Source organism: Cygnus atratus, chromosome 6, assembly GCF_013377495.2.
Source record: "Cygnus atratus isolate AKBS03 ecotype Queensland, Australia chromosome 6, CAtr_DNAZoo_HiC_assembly, whole genome shotgun sequence".
Classification (NCBI taxonomy): Eukaryota; Metazoa; Chordata; class Aves; order Anseriformes; family Anatidae; genus Cygnus; species Cygnus atratus.
This window is the reverse complement of record NC_066367.1, coordinates 10,599,125-10,615,864: the sequence shown is the minus strand read 5'-3', so window position 1 is coordinate 10,615,864 and position 16,740 is coordinate 10,599,125. Positions and strand designations below refer to the sequence as shown.

The window sequence follows — 16,740 nt, the reverse complement described above, 5'->3', positions numbered from 1 at the left end:
CCTTTCAGTCCCGAATCAAGAAATTGCTTATACTGTTCTCTTTCATATTCTGTTCACTTTAAAAAGGAGTGTCAGATCCATACAGAGATATGCACTAATGTGACAAAAAGGCTCAAGTAAAAGCGTTTATCTTCACACAGGTCTGAAAACACTTCTAACTAAAATCAAATTTGTCACATTTCAATTTTTCATCAGCAGACATATGCATACAAAAAAAAATTAGGTCCTTCTCAACACCTGTAATTAACTAGTGTTCCACTTACCTGCAGGAAAACTTAGTAAGGCCCCCAAAATTTGTCAAAACGCCCATGCTGGGTCTCAACAAATCCATCTATGCAAAACATCTGTCTCTATTATTGGTCGGTTCAGGTGGGAAGAACTTAATAAACCAGTAAATATAGAGCAATATTTTACCGAAACATTTTCTTCACTTCCAGATATTGAAAGTCAGAAACTCAATGGCAACAAACTGGTGCTTCTTTTTACCAGTCCTGTTCCATAGCCCTGTGATCTTTCAGGATGTACCAAGATTCCCAACTAGCTCCTGTTTGTACCTGCCACCCCATAGTTCCATGTGGTATGTTGTAATACTTGTTTTAGAAGTGAATAAACAGTGAGCTATATTGAAGCAGTGAATTCCTGTGCCTACCTTCACCTTCTTTACCATATTCCACTCAGGTGTCACCTCCAGACAAAAGTCCCTATAGTGACATATGCATTCCTACAACTGAACCTCTCCCCCCATCTTCAATTATCTTTATCAACCTCCACTGATGCCCTTACACTTTTTGACATGGGGGGGACCACATCTGCATGCAGTATTCAAGATGGGTAGAAACCATGGGTTTCTATACCTAAATTACAGTGTACTATTTTGTTCTTCTTGTGCGATGGCTGTGCATTGAGCTGCCTTTAAAGAAGTCTTTATCATCCCAAGGTTTCGTTCCTGTACATTCACTTCAAACCCTGCCACTATACAGTTTCCATAAATAGTATATGTACGCAATTGTTGTCTGTCTCTGCCCCATGATGCATCTCTTTTGACTCACCTACAATCGATGCTATCAGCTATTGCATCATTCAGCTGTTTGGTAGCTTAAAGACTTGAAAATTTCACTACTGAGACTTGACTATACCACAACATACCAGCTAGCTTCACAAGAAAAGTTAACCACCTGACTTCACAGTGGTTCCCTGAGTTTACATGCTGAACCCTACGAAACAGGCCCTAGAAAAGGCACAAAGTAACAACCCTCACTCCTCCCTGCAAGGGTTCATCTTTTGTTTCCTATCATTTAGCTGATTATTTAATCAAGCAACAACATTCTTCTTCTCCTGGGTCAGCTTAATTTCTTCAATAGCCATCAGCAGCAAACCTTGGTGAACACCTTTTGAAAATCCAGTTGTGGTTTATGGCTTCTCATTCAACCAGCTGTTCGTTCTTCAGGTACCTGCCAAAACTCTTTTTATTAAATAGCATTACATGAAGCATTTTTAGTCCTTCTCACAGCAGGGCACTTTTTAAGCAAAAGGCTATGCTCTGAGCAGCATGGAAACATTCACTCAATGTTTCTGTAATGTTTCTTTAGCACTTCACATAATACATATACACTTAAGACCCACCACAAAATAAAACTATGCGGTTGGGTTCACTAAGAAGGAGCTCCAGTCAGGAAACAAACCATCTCATTCTCATCCCAATAGGTTTTTCTGCCCTGAGCACACGTCCAACACCTGGATCCCACCTCCCACGCTTCAGGACATAACTGCCGAGCTTCGAGCTCCCTCCAGCCTCTCACCCTTCGCTTAGCCATGCTGCACGTTACCGTTTAAGCACACCAAGATCGGGATGCTTACTTTGCTTACTTTCCTCGCCTGAACACACGCTCAGATCCTCCCCCAAGCCCCTGGCCGCCGCCCCACCGCCGCCGCCGCTGCCATATTTGTTTGGGCGCCGCGCGAGGCACGCCGGGAGGCGCGGCCTCGCCGCAAGGCCTGCTGGGGGCTGTAGTTTTCCTGCAGGCGGCCATGATGGGGTGTCCGTGTTAGTCAGCAGTTGCCTTGCACTGCCTTGAACCCGGCAAAGTTTAACTCATAAACAAACCTTCGCCAGATAATTAAGCCAACCGAGGGAGATAGTGGCGTGCTCGCAAATGCTCGGAAGCTCTCCTGAGATACTGATTAACTTTACTTGTCCTGAGCTCGCCTCTGCACCCCCTGCCTTCCTTCCCCATTAAGCACCCTCTGCCTTCCTTCCTCATTAAGCACCCCCTCCGTTCTCATTAAGCACCCCCTGCCTTCCCCACTACATGTTTTGCAAAGCTGGGACGACACTCATCCTGGCACTGAAGGGGCCCAAGAGGAGGCCCAGGCTTCAGGGAGGGCAGGACACCTTCACTTACGCCTCTTCAGCAAACTGGGGGTGCCATTACTAAAACATTTTCAAGAGAAAATGTTGTTTATTGAACTTCTCATACTTCAAAGGATCATTTTAAAGTGTATTTTGCATAAATGTAGAAGTAGTAGCTTGTTTTAGTTATTACTCACCCGTTTTTTTCCTTACGCTTCCACCCAGATGAAAGGTAAAATTCCCCCAGCTCTAAAGTCCAAAGATTTTGTTTTCTGAAAAGTTATCAAGTGCCTAAAAGAAAAATGCTTTCTGCCACTTACTCTGTAGCTTCACTACACAAGGAAAAAGTTCCAGACGTTGGTAAGGTAGGAAAAAGAAGTTAAAAGACTGACAGGAAAAACATGCAGAAAGCTCTACATAATTAAGATCATTGCATAGACAGTGGTATGGAAGGGAGAGAAATACTGCTTCTGCATCTCAGTTGTGCTTCTAAGAGGACCTGAGGGAATGACAGGTATGCTTCAGGCTGGGTGTCACAAAAAGGTTCTGGACCCAGAGGGTGGTTGGGCACTGGGACAGGCTCCCCACGGATTTGGTCACGGCACTGAGCTGCCGCAGTTCAAGAGGCATTTGGACAACACTCTCAAACATAGGGTCTGATTTTTGGGTGGTTATGTGTGGAGCCAGGAGTTGGACTTGATGATCCTTGTGGGTCCCTTCAAACACAGGATATTCTATGGACCTGTGGTTCTAAATATCCTATGTTTCATTATTTTTCCACATCACAGTGCCATTTAGGCATCCAATTGTTTAGGCGCTGATAGCTCCAAATCTGCTTCAGATGCCAGGTCAGCCCTTCTCAATGTCTCTTGGTGTTACTGTATGCTGTGGGAGGGATACTCTATTTCCTGCTAGCTGAAAAATCGTGGTTCGTCTGCCCTTTCCTCTTATCCTAAGGTTCTCCTGTTCTGTCTTCAGAGAGATTCTCTGAACATCTGTAACTCCAACTGTAATGACATGTGTTGAAGCTGTTTTCATTCGTTACTGTGTTATTGGAGTTGTTCTCACCAGACTCGCCTTGCTTGGCCCTGTCTAAGTGGTAAGACAAGACACAAGAGTGATAAAGAGGGAAGTCTTAAGAAATCTGATTAGGATGTTGAGGAGCTAGTTCTCTGTTAAATGCTGAAGCACTCCAATGACTCAGCAGAGGAAAAGGTCACTCACTGCATTTGGCTTTTTTGGCAATTAAAAAAAAAAATGCAACAACAGATCTCATCCATAGCTGAGCCCAGATCAAAGCAGTAAATCATTAACTAGAAGATAATGACAAGGCAGCACAACTCAGCAGATAAATCCATCCACTTCCTCCAAAAGCATCTTCAAGCTACAGCCTGAAGAAGAAGACGCTTTCGCAGTCACTACTCTGACCACAGGAAAATGACTTTTCGGCTCTGCTATCTGCTTGCTGCCTGGATTTGTATCCTTTTCATTCCTGGCCTCTCCGAAGGAGGGAAACTGCTGGTGGTGCCCATGGATGGAAGCCACTGGCTGAGCATGAAGCAGCTAGTTCTCAAGCTCAAGGAGAGAGGACATGAAGTGGTGGTGCTTATACCAGAAGTAAGCTGGCAGATGGGAAAGGGACAGTCATACACTGTGAAAACATACCCAGTGGATTACACATTAGAAGACCTGGATAATTCCTTTGAAGAGTTTTTAAGTGTTCACCTGAGTGGCCAGCCTTTCCCACTGAATGCTCTGGCACTCTACAACATCTCAAAACACACTTTCCGAATATTCTTTGTTCAGTGCAAGAACCTTTTCAGCAGCACAGAAATAATGCAGTACTTGAATCAAAGTGGCTTTGATGCTCTCCTAACAGACCCTATTGCTTTGTGTGGAGCAACAGTTGCTAATTACCTTTCTATTCCATATGTGTTCTTCATGAGAGGATTTCCTTGCAATCTACACTATGAAGCATCAAAGTGCCCAAGCCCTCTGTCGTATGTCCCAAGACTGTTTACATTCAACTCAGACAACATGACATTTTTCCAGAGAGTGGAAAATGCATTGATTGCACTCCTGGAGCTTGTGTACTGTAATGCTTTCTATACAGATGGATTAAAGTTTTCCTCTGAAATTCTTCAAAGAGAGGTATCCCTGGTAGACATGCTGAATGGTGCTTCTATTTGGCTACTGAGATACGACTTTGTGTTTGAGTATGTCAGACCGGTGATGCCCAATATGGTCTTCATAGGAGGTGTAAACTGTGCTCAGAGTAAACCACTGTCTAAGGTATGTTCTTTTTCTCCAAATTATACATTTTCCAAAGAAATGTAATTACATGGCTTATGGGGGTTTAGTGCTCTTGAATTTATTTATTTATTTGGTAATGATTTAATACATCTGGTTTTTGCCAGTTGCTTTCCAGAGGCTGAAATGGCTTTATCTTGATGGAGGCAGATGACTGTTATTTGAATTAGTAAAGATTTTCTGACAAGTCCAACAAAAAATGGACTTCATCAGCCAGCTACCGTCCTCAGTGAATATTTATTTTATTCTTCAGTCTGATGCAATTTTGGTTTCACTATCATGAATTCTGGCATATATTTCTTTCGTCTGACTAAAACCCCAAAGACCATGCTTTGAGAGTCTTTTGTTGTTGCTGTTGCCATTAATTCTAGGCTCAGAAAAGTCAGTTAATTTGCTTTGGTTATATTTTCATAACATACGGTTTCCTAACTGGCAGTCTATGTTAATTCTGTTTGTACATCATGGTGAAACATAAATCTCAAGCTGAAATTGAAAGAATTATTCTAAAATAGCGTATTTTGTGAAGCACATATGCAAAATCAGGGATGTTTTTATTATGTGTTTCTTGACATTTATAAGAACCGTTCTGTGGGATTTTTAAAGCTAATCTAGAAAGTTAAAAACAATTAATAGCACCATATATTTCTTACCAGGCACATATTATATTGCCGTGAAATTACTTCCTCACTTCTGAATTGTGGTCACACAATATCACTACATGATTGCACTACAGTATCTTTGAGTTGATTTTTTTCTATTTTTTTCCTTCTTTTATATTCTCTGATGGGCTTACACAGACTCCACTGAACCGCTCTTAGGCAAATAAAAAATAAGCTGACTGCAGACATTCTCTAGTGTTAAACTCGAGAGAGTGGCACTTAGTAGTTTTAGATTTAAGAGGTACCATGGCATGTTCTTTCTGATTGTGTGACATTAGTCTTCTATATGCTTTTATATCCTGAAGGTCTCAGAGCTGCAAACACATTGTAGCTTGCTGCTTTCCAAAGGGGTAGAACCATCCTGCCTTTATTTTATACCTGCCGTCTCCTGTCTTCATACTGATGTTTGTCATTGAGTGGAAATCATATGTTCTGCATCTTTAAAAACCTTGTGTATTCCTCCTAACTTCACTCTGGCTTTTCTACCTACATTTTCTACAGAGAACAGAAGAATCGCTCCTATTTCACTCAGAACTACCCACCAGCAAGACCATAAGGTAGTGAAGTGTAAATATGCAAAGGGAGTCACATGGGTGAAAAACGTCTGCCTAACTATACACAGTTGTAAACTCTAGGTTAATCATCTTTGTTCATAAATATAGTCATGTGATAAAAACAGATGGCTCTCTGAAACCTGGTAGCCCATTGCTCAACAGATAGGAAAACAAAAGGTTAGAATGACTAGTAAAGAAAGGGAAAAAGAAGAAAAGGGAAAAGCTCTCCGAGCTACTCAATAAGTCCATGGCATACTTTCATTCTGAATATTGTCTGACCCCTCATCTCAGAGGAAATATGGTAGAACTGCAAAAGTACAGAAGAAGGTGAGAGGGCTGGTAAAAGGTTTGAGCAAGATCTATTTTGTGATCGAAAAAACAGATCTATAGAACAAAGGTCTCAGAAATTGTGAATGACATGGGCAAGATGTGTGAAGAATGATTGTTCTATGTTTCTTGTCGGGCAAAAACTAGGGGATGCTTGTAAAAATCAGGTATTGATTTAATGGTTTCAGAGCAAAGACAGGAAGGTGATTTTTCTTCCCATGTATAGGCAAGCTTTGAAATGCCTTGACAGTGGCCATTATAGATGGAAAAAAGTTACAGGAGTTCAACAAGGGAATAGACAAGTTCATGAAAAAAAAAAAAAGAAAAAAAGAAAAAAAAACGTAGAGATGTGTAATATAAAGCCAGAACAAAGACAATATAAACAATATTCAATGTCAACAATACAGTTTGTTTCAAGAGCTCTCTGAGCCACTTATTGCTGGTGGCTGGGAGGCTGCTCTGCATGCAGATTATTGCTGCTTTCTTACAGCATTCCTCAGCATTACTTGATGTCCAGTGTCAGGCTGTCAATTTATTTTGCATGCCAAACTGAGATCCAATATGAGATTTGGAAATCATTTACGTGGTTAAGCAATAAGCTCAGCACTGTGCCCAGAGCTCTTATGATAACTATTAATTATAACGAAACCAACCCTGTGAATGATTGACTTCGGGTGATAAGACCTGCTCCTGAACTTCCCTTCTTGAAGAGTTTTCTTGGGATTTTCTTTGGGGTTCCATACAGGCCTAGAAGACATTAGTTGTCTTATTTCTTCATTGGCTTGCTACGTAGGTGCTTTTTATGATGTTCCCTGAGCTTTTACATCAGTGGGATACTTCTAGAACTGTCTAAGGTGAAAGCCACTGGCTTAGCATGAGTCCAGTATTGGAAAAGCTCAGGCAGAATGGGCACAAAATGCGCTTGCTGATGATCTACAAACCACTATGTAGACGACGCACTGGAAATATATCCAGTGCTTTACACAAGAGAAGAAGAGCTGGGCAGGTGAACTTCTGTAAGGCTCTGCAGCGACAGCCTGTCCCACTTCATGTTCTAGCAGTCTGTAACAGCTCAGTACTACACTGCCAGGGTGATATTTTCTCCCTGCAGGAGTCTGTTCAGTAAGAAGAAAATGACAGAGTGTCCTATTCATGGTGGCTTTCATGCTCTCTTTTGATGCTCTTGTGTGGAGCAACAGTTGCTAATTGTGCTTTACTCCTATCCATGCCATTTGGGAGAGGATCTCTGAGTGGTTTACACCAGGAAACAGCTCTAGGAATCATTCTGCAGGTTCTGATGGGCTGCAGCTGTAATTATCCAGGTTTTGTGCAGGAGAATCATTAGATTCATAGGCCTTTGCATCCAAGAGAATGGTGGTGGTGCTTGGCTAGGCATTGTCACTTTGTCCTTTAGCAAATCCAGGCATTTGTAGTTCTATCAGAGTGGCACAGTGACAGTCACAGGCTTAGACCTGCCTGTAGGTGGCCCGACATGAACTCCCTGAGCTAAGAGGCTGCTTATCTTGCAGTGAAGTGAGCAAGCAGGGCTGTTTAGGATTACAACACTCTCAAGTTTACTGCATCTGCAGCCAGCCTCTTTGTGGCTGGGGATGTGTGGCAGGAGGCAATGCAAGCATCCAGCCGGAGGGCAGTGCCACTCACAGCTCCCTTGCTTCCTTGGGCTCTCTCTCAGGTTTTCCCCTCGGTGCTGCTGTACCTTAATAACCACCTGTAGGATAATGACATGGATCTCCTGTTTCCCTGGCAATTTTTTGATCACTCTGAAATACATTTTATCTTCTGTAGGTCAAAAATACATTTTCTATTTCAATGTCAGATTTGGAAGTATGTCTATAAAGAAGCAAAGTTACAAGAAAGGACAGGCTGGCACTGATGGCTTCTGATGAGTAAAGCACTCCTGGAGTGCAGCTTTCTTTTCTAAATCAGTGGATCAGTGGTTCAAAATGAGGTTTCTTTTCTTAGAAGAGTAGCTTAAGCCACAGACCTTTCCGTTACAACACTTTCCATAGTTTTCCACAGGCAGAAATATCTGGTGTTGTCACCCAGTTCCAGAAGAGGGCTCCTTTGTGCCACATTTGACACTGCCTGACGGAGTACCTGTTCAGGAGCTGAAGGCATTGCTGAGGAGCTCAAGTTTTCACAGAACTGGGCAAATGTGTCATATGCAGCACAGAGCTGGGAATTAAATTCCAAATTCCCTGACCCTCCTGAGCCATAAACATCATCCTGAAATACTCTCATCTAAGGCGGAGTGGTAGAGCCTTTGCTCCCTCAACATCTGACCACAAGACTATGCCTGGGGAAACACAAACTGCATTTATTCATTGACTAAGATAACTAGCTGCCTCAGGCTGTGTTTCCTCTTGTCTTGCAATTTACATTGCCATCTGTTTCAGTATCAATTACATATTCATTAACAGACATATAAATCCAGTTGCCAAGTCCCAATGTCATGGAGGTTTAATACAAGGCTTGCAGAAAACAGACCTGGTATCTCAACTGGGCAGAGGTCCTATGCCAGCATCATATTGACTCCTGAAGTACCTGAAGGTTGTTGTGATAAGTGTTCCCTCATTAGGGAGACCAGAAATGAACTCTCACTGTGTGTCCAGAGACACTCTGATGAGTATCTCATTTGTAACCAAAGCAAATGCAAAGCTTCATTTTTTTTTGAGGCAGTTCACAAAGTTTGTGTAAATTGATAAAACAAAGTTCAGAGATGTAAGCTATAGCAACCTTTCAAAGAAGTTTCTAGCTTTTTAACCCAAACCACCAATTACTTATTTAAACAACTGGTCAACTTAAAATAGTAAAATAAACTGATTCAAAAAGATAGTTGCTCCAGTAAAGCAGAAGTATAACTGAACAAAGGTGCTGTGTTTTGTCCCTCCAGCAAAGGGATTAAGAAAACAGGCCCTGTTCCGAAACCCTCTTGCCAGAGCCAGCAGCATCTGAGAAGCTCTGATAAGGAGACATTTCTAACTGGTCCTTTGAAATATGCAATTGAAGTGGAATTCAAAGACTTTGGCAAAAAGTCAAAGAATACAGTAAGCAGTACCGCAACACACAGACATACCTGGTACGCAGAGACACGCTTTTCAAAACCTGCACAACCCAAATGTCACTGTGTGTCCTCAGAAGGGACTCACATGTCTGAGGGTACCATTACTTTTCTAACATGGGTAGGTGATGTAGTACAGGCACAGGGCAACTCTTCATTTTCAGCACTGAGGTAGCAATCATCACTCTGTTCATGAACCAAATAATAGGCTCATCTTCTGGTGCAATATTCAAGGTGTTGATGAGCTTACTGACATTTCAGAGCACTCTTATATCGTGCCAGTATTTGTAAAGTTGTTGAACACCTTTAAAACTAGCCACACTGCTCATCTGCCTTACATTGCAATGGCAAAATACACATCAGGCAAATAAAAGCAGTACTACTTGTGGGGGGAAAAAATTAACTGCCGTGCATTGTGCATCTTCATTGCACAGCATGCATCAGCCTGAAATGGTTAGTCTAACTAAAGTGTTCATCTCACTGTCCTCTTCAGTCTGTTCTTGTCCACATCACTGTGCTTCCCATATTTCAAAGAAAAGATATAGAAGGAGGCTAGAAAACACTTCTTTCTACAAAAATTCCTTCATATCAAATGGAACTACTGCCTTTGTTTCCCTTCCCATGGCAAGTTTGTCTTCTGGTCAAGTTAGCCTTCTCTAATATGCTTCTAAAGGTGCATGTAAAGGTAAAAATATTTGACAGAGGTCTAAGCGCAAAAATCGAGAAATGTTCTAAGTGTATTAAATTTACAAACATCAAACACATTGCTCTACAAAAATCAGGAAATGTTCCAATTACAGTTACCTGGGCAGCCTTAAAAATAACTTATCTTTCTGTTAGGATACAGTCAATAATTTCAGGATCATATACTGTCATTTTCATATGATCTCTATTTACTGCTTAGAAGAGGGCTGCCCTAAAAACGATCTGTGTTCTGTGGTTTCCTTAGCTGCCTGCTGCTTCTTGCTACTGCGAAGACTTAAAATTACTTCCCAACTTGCAGTTCGATGAGTTGTTATCCCTCTGAAGTCATGCTAGCCATACTTCCTCATTCTGTGCAGGTGAATAACAGTGTATGTCCATAGCTATGAAAGGGAGGAAATCAGGGAGGTTCATGCTAGCAGCTACCAAGCTACTGTAATCCTTTTGCCATGACACTTGAGCATCGAAAAAGGACTGGGTTCAATTACACAAGGATTCCTTCTGAGAAAATCTAGAAGCCCTATCCATCATCCAAAAACCTGGGAAATCAAATTGTGCTGTCCTCAAACTCAGGTGTTCGAACAACTTTTTACTGCTTGCAAAACCCAGAGCATAAGGGTGTAAGCAATCTCATCTAACAACAGGAAAACAAATTGAGTAGGTGAAACAACACCTCTAGATTGCTTCTTCCCTAAGTGCCACTCACTGTTTGCTGCTTAGATGAGAAGGAATCCACATTGCAGCCAGTCTGTCCTGGTGTTATTAACACCTCTTCCAGCTGAAGCAATCACAGGGTGAACGGTAAACTCAACTGCACCTTAATTTCTTAACATGATTATGGCTCAGGGCAGTGTGAGTCCGATCAGTCTCAAGTCCTCAAAGCTATTTGCATGCCCTTGCAGCACTGCTCCATTGCTGCAATATTCCTTGCCAGCTCAAAAAGACACCCTGGGGTAACCCAATGTTTTGTCTGTGACGCACAAGAGCCTGCGTATTGTGAGAGAGACTCATAAGAAGAAGACAAATCTGCAGTCATGGGTGATCCAAGCTTAAGACGTGTTTAATTTCTGTCCCTCTGCATGCAGTGGGGAAGACTTTCCGCCTACTGCCAAGAGCTGGCACACAGCTTTTGCACTTTGAGTTCTCTTTTCTTGTAAATTCTCCGAGGTGTTCTTCCGCAAATACAAGTGGAGTCAGTAATGAGCAGCAGAGCATTCAAACCTGCAAGTGACACCAGTGCCCTTTGCTACTGGATAATGAACAGCAAACACATGTAAACCTACCAAGTTATGTTCTTGTTTCAAGTTTTCTGAATACCAATTATTTGGCTTAGATCTGACCCCAGCTGAATCTGTGCTAATCTAAGAACTTCAACCTTTATTTGTCTGTTGTACTCTGTGTCTTATTAAAATGGTTTGCCTTTAATTTCTCTGGGTTTTATTCTGTTCTTTCTTTTGCTTCCTCACCTCTTCCACAGTTTTTGGTCTTTGGTCTGGCATTGCTTTTAATTGCGTAGAGACAAAACATTCCTCCAGAAAAGCCCTGAGGGCACAGAGGAAAGCAGTGAATGCCAGCAAAACAAGGGGTCCGCACCATCCTAGTCAGAGCTGGCGTATTATCACCAGGCATTTTTTTATAATGGCCCAGCAATCAGATCTCCCTCAGGCAAGGTGAACTCTGGCTTGTGCCTCCCTGTGAGGGGATTCAAACCCCCGGGCCCAACTGTGAGTTCCTGGGTAATTTAATCAAGAGAGGATCTGTCTTCCCATTAAAGCTGGGCCACTGGATAGAAGGTTTACAAGGGCCCACCTCTCAGGCCTGCCCAGGGCCCTCTGGATGGCATCCCTTCCCTCTGGCATGTTCCCAAAGGCTCCACCAAGGAAGTGTGTGACTGCCTCTCTTCATCTGTCAGAGTCTAGATTGGTTACACCTTCTTCTAGAGCCCATCTGACAGCCTTTGCAATGGTTATGAGCAGCGGGTCTGTGTCTGTGTATCAGCTTCTCCTGAGCTGTTTGAAAATTCGCATTAAGTTACTCTTTTGTCTTAAGCTGCTGATGCAGGGGTAGTGCAGGTGATGGAACTGGCTGTTCTTTTTGAAGGTAAGTTTCCAATAAGGTTAAAGCACAAGATTTGGAAATATGCAGGCAGAAAATGCAGATAAAAGAAAGAAACACCAGCAATGCAGAGCCTTGAATGCCCTGGAGGATCAAATTGTTATACCAAAGGCAGGGTACAGTCTTCGTTGCCTGTGGATAACACCTGCCTAATCACCTACTGATACATAAACTTTTACTGTGAGAGGTGACCACCATCATTTAATGACTCAGCAGTATACCACCAAGAAGGATCTGGCCCCACAGAGTTCATGAACTGTTTGAGTCGTGAACTGAACTGACACAGGCCATGAACTCGTAAGTTCATGAACTAGAAACATGTTGGTTTATGTTATCTGATGTTCAGCTGTGAACTTCTGTTTTGCAACTTAATTTTATACCCGATAGTATGAGGGGTTAGATGGAAGTTATTTGTAGAGATGGGGAAAGATTTTCAGTTGGCTGCTTATATTCAAAAATGCAGGTTTGCATCAATGGAAAAAAAATCACTTTTCTCAATTGAACCAACTAGTCTTTGTTGTTTAAAAAATGACACAGGTAGTTCAACATTGATTTTTCATATTTATCTTTAGTGTAAGTTATATTTCACTGTACCATTTGCTTTAGTTGAATTGGAAAAGAAAATGCTTATAAAAAATTACTATACTGTAACAACTCAACAGCCTGCAGTGGGATGGAGGACTCCAGCACTATATGGATATGAGTGATTTTGGTACACTCTGTATAGACTAAGTATGTCCATGTGGGGTAATTCTAGCAGTCCACCTGTTCTGTGGATACCTTTCTGTCACGGATCCCCACATATGCTATATTATCTTGCCAGTAAGTGTCCAAATACCATTTCTTATATCCCAAGGAGCTCTACCAGCTGCACAAACCACGTGGCAGTCTTCTTGCAGGTGCTGAACCTCCTTGTCAGCAAGTGATAGAGCCTACCTTCTAAGGACATTTGTGCCAGGTTTAAACATTGGTTTAAAGTCTGAAGAGATGTCCATCCACCATCATTTTATCAAAGGGCTCTATTTGGATACCAAGATACCACTCCTTTTATGCCCCACCTTCTCTTCACTCGAGGAATCAGCTGCAAGAATGGGAAAAGCCTGTTGAAGGTACATGAATCTGAGGCAGATATTTTGTGCTTGATGGGAGAGGAAGCCTTACACAGGAGTAAAAGTTTCACACAGGTTTGTGAGAGAATTTTCCACTCTGTGACAGATCTTCTTTGGGCAACCTTCATGTTTTCCCTTGTGCTGGTGTTGCTGTAAGATGGTTACTTCCCAAGTGTGCTGCAGTGAGAAGCTCATGGTGATAAAAACTATGAAAAGAATTTAGATAGGACACAAGTTCAATACAATCACATGGATGAATAAAACCTAGGCATGTGACCAACTGAAGGTGGCCCAGCGCCACCTCTGCAACCTGGGAAGTGTTCTTACAAGTAAGTGAAGCTGCAAACCTGGATTTACCTGGCATTGCCAACAAACACTCTCCATCTGTATCTGAGACTGCTGTGGCATGTTCACATGTTGTGACAGCTCACACAACAGCGGTACACCGCCCTACATCCTGAGACCATCCCTGGGAAAGGGGCAGACACAGGGTATATAGGGTGCCCAGATACCACAGTCCAACCTGGGCAGGGATGGGGCGGATTCACCATCTCCTTTCCACATCAGAGCTGCAGTTGCGCTGCATTGAGTAAACATAGCGGTAAGAGCACAGTGAGAGGTCACGGGGGACTTGGCTCCTCATGGATTATTCCAGATGTGTAGTCACTAGAGAAAAATGCCCAGTTGTGGGAGGAGTAGCTCTGACAAAAAGCCAAGCCTTTCTGGGCAAAGAACAAGGGAAAGGCAGGAGTCATTCCCAGCTGCCTGCATGACTTGTGCTCACATGCCCGTAGCTGCTAATTGGTGCTGCCTGCCTGCACATGAGGCTAACTGAGCCACAGGCTAAACCTGGGCTCTTATTGCTTTCCATGAACACTTAACCCTGTGGCTCAGTAACACTAGTTGCTTGCACTCCGTGGCATGACAGCAGTCAGCCAACACTGAGCAGAGCAGATTTACCTGGCAGCTTGCAGTCCCCTACCTCCCAGCCTGCTGTGCTCAGAGGCAAGAAGGGTGAACAGGAGAGACTGCTGCTGTGGTTTGGGTAAGGAATACGAGATGAGGTGGGGTCTGCATGGCTGGGCTGCTGATGGTAAGAAGGATCATCAGTCAGTGGTCCTAGTATGGGACAAAGAAGAGAAGGCTGAGGCACTGAGCTGAGGTCACAGCTTGGGAGAGCCAAGTTTACGGCAGAAGACACACCTTTCTCATGTTTGTGCAAACCAGCTTTTGAAGAACAAAATCCAGTTCAACCTTTTGTAATAATTAATCTTCCAACGTAAATCCCATTGCGTGCAAACTGCTAAACACATGAAATGTGCGGCAAGTCAAAAAGGGCAAAGGTATCGTGAAAAAGCATTGCCAAGTGGTGTATTTGCGTAGGTGGGTCATAGCTACAAAAGCTTGCAAACCACCCCGGCCTCTCTCTCACTTGGGCTCCTGTCTGTTCAACTCCGAACATGCTGGTGGCTGTGCTGCTCCCCCTCTTGTGCTGCCTGGGTACTGCTGCTGCTGGGAAGCTGCTGGTGATCCCGATGGAGGGCAGTCACTGGCTCAGCATGAAGGAAGTGCTGATTGAGCTGAGCAAGAGAGGTCATGAAATAATTGTCATGGCACCAGAGATGAAAACGCTCGTAGAATCTTCAGAGTGGTACACGCTGAAAACATACCCTGTACCTTTCAAACAGGAAGAGATGGAAGAACTTCTGCATTCACTTACTGCAAACAGTTTTAATGAGCAGCCTTTTATTTCCAGATTTTTGAATATTTGGGAGCTTTTTAAAAAGAGTTCTGCCGTCTTTGAAGCTGCTTGCAGTTCCCTACTGCACAACAAAGAGATGATGAAATTTATTGAAGAAAGCAAATTTGATGTACTATTTACAGATCCTGTGACACCGTGTGGACAAATAATTGCTTTGCATTTTTCTATTCCTACTGCTTTCTTCTTGCGGGCTATTCCATGTGCTATAGACATTCACGCCGCTCAGAGTCCAGACCCACCGTCCTACGTCCCACGAATGTTCTCCCTCAATACAGACCATATGACATTTCCTCAGAGAGTCAAGAATGTACTGATCACCATTTCAGAGGCTTTCACCTGCAGAATTATCTTTTCACCATTCGAAAGACTGGCCTCAGACTTTCTGCAAAAGCCAATCACAGTTACAGAGCTTTTAAGCCATGGATCTATTTGGCTGAAGAGACTTGACTTTGTCTTTGACTATCCCACACCCGTGATGCCCAATATGATTTTCATTGGAGGCATAAACTGTGGACGGAAGAAGCCGTTATCTCAGGTCAGTGACTGGCTGGGAAAAGTATAACAAAGGAGAAGTTCCGGCAGTATTTGATGTAGACTTTACTTACCTAAAGATGTAGCTCAGATTAACTGTTTCTATATAGCCAATCCACATGAAAACCAGAGAGGTGCAGCTGACCAGCAGAACAAGTTGTGATTCCACCTCCTTTTCTTGGGCCTGCCCAACACAGGGATTTTGTTCCGTGAGGGGATCACACGCTCTGCAGCGTTTAATTCCAGCTGGTCAGGTGCACAAACACCACTTGGTCCAGCAATGAATGCAAAAAGGGCAGGAGAATTATAGCAGCTCTTCCAAACATTCCCTGCCCCACGAGGCAGTGGCATATTTCTTCTAGAGCACTAGTTGCTTATCCGGTCAGAAAAGTAACTCGCCGGGTTATGTGCAGTAGCATTATTTGCTCTTCTCTGTAACAGCAGTGTTGTGTTTGAGTTGAAGGCTAATAATTTTTCTGTGTTAAAAGTTATGATCTAACAGCAGTTCCCATCCCAAAAACTAGACAGCTGAATTCTCTACTGCATTTTTATGAGACAGCCAGCTTGGATGGGAAAATGTTGATGGGTGGTTGCTCAGGCATCTGTGACCTAAAAAGTATGCAATCAAAGCACTTCCTTCGTGTCCGTGAATTCCAATAAATATTGTGGGATCTTTAAGGCTGATCACTTGTTGCATGTATATGATACATGATAGCTTGCTGGTGCTCATGATGTACATTCAGCCCATAGCTGCACGTGATGTATCTTGGCTTCTTGCTTGCTTGTGATATAAGTAGAACAGTCTCATGTTGTGAAGCCAGAGATTAACTAGAAAAAGACAGCTAAGAGGAGACAGCTCTCCTCAGCAGCTGATGGATCTGTAGTTAGTGTCATCCAGCAGTTTTAGCAATATATCACATAATTTCCTGGAAATAATAAAGTTTTATCCTCTACAGATGCTCCTTAGAAATAAACAGGCGCTTCTCTGCTCGTCCCTTGAACTTTACTCACTTGCCAGCCTTTTGTGTGTCATAAGGAACGTACTCCTCCTTCTCCTCTTGCATTCACGCGTCTTTGTGAATATGAATGAATGAAGCTTCACGATAAAACAGATTTGCATTTTCCAAGCATAGCACACCTTCCCCAGAGCCAGCCTTAAAGCTCTCGGGCTTTGCTTTAATCCTCACAGTACTTCGCCTGATGCTGCCCATTGAAAGTACCGTTTATTTCTGTTGAGCT

The 16,740-nt window shown here is 42.9% G+C and overlaps 3 protein-coding genes across 8 annotated transcripts in view; 2 read left to right on the top strand and 1 right to left on the bottom strand.

Annotated features, from left to right (window-relative positions):
- Nucleotides 1-1,971, bottom strand: part of USP40 (ubiquitin specific peptidase 40) — a 42,011-nt gene extending 40,040 nt beyond the window's left edge. For 4 of the 6 annotated variants that reach the window (XR_004782185.2, XR_007708488.1, XM_035570163.2 and 1 more), the window contains exon 1: nucleotides 1,858-1,971. The gene's annotated coding sequence lies outside the window, so the exon portion shown is untranslated. The remainder of the gene's footprint in view (nucleotides 1-1,857) is intronic. The other 2 variants (XM_050711625.1, XM_035570173.2) reach the window with 2 other exon arrangements.
- A 1,816-nt stretch (nucleotides 1,972-3,787) lies between these two features.
- LOC118259196 (UDP-glucuronosyltransferase 1A8-like) lies at nucleotides 3,788-6,315 on the top strand. The gene is made up of 2 exons (XM_035568548.1): nucleotides 3,788-4,642; nucleotides 6,256-6,315. The coding sequence occupies exons 1-2, from the start codon at nucleotides 3,788-3,790 to the stop codon at nucleotides 6,313-6,315; spliced, it is 915 nt and encodes a 304-aa protein (XP_035424441.1).
- A 7,574-nt stretch (nucleotides 6,316-13,889) lies between these two features.
- Nucleotides 13,890-16,740, top strand: part of LOC118243162 (UDP-glucuronosyltransferase 1A1-like) — a 31,560-nt gene continuing 28,709 nt past the window's right edge. The window contains exon 1 of the mRNA XM_035537007.2: nucleotides 13,890-15,505. Within this exon, the coding sequence (XP_035392900.1) occupies nucleotides 14,669-15,505 (837 nt within the window). The 5' untranslated portion in view covers nucleotides 13,890-14,668. The remainder of the gene's footprint in view (nucleotides 15,506-16,740) is intronic.

Bases quoted from the DNA above. Each gene is read 5' to 3' on its own strand.
- LOC118259196 (XM_035568548.1), top strand. From the start codon at position 3,788: ATGACTTTTCGGCTCTGCTATCTGCTTGCTGCCTGGATTTGTATCCTT. The intron at 4,643-6,255 runs GTATGTTCTTTT...TCGAAAAAACAG, and splicing joins AGAGTAAACCACTGTCTAAG to ATCTATAGAACAAAGGTCTC.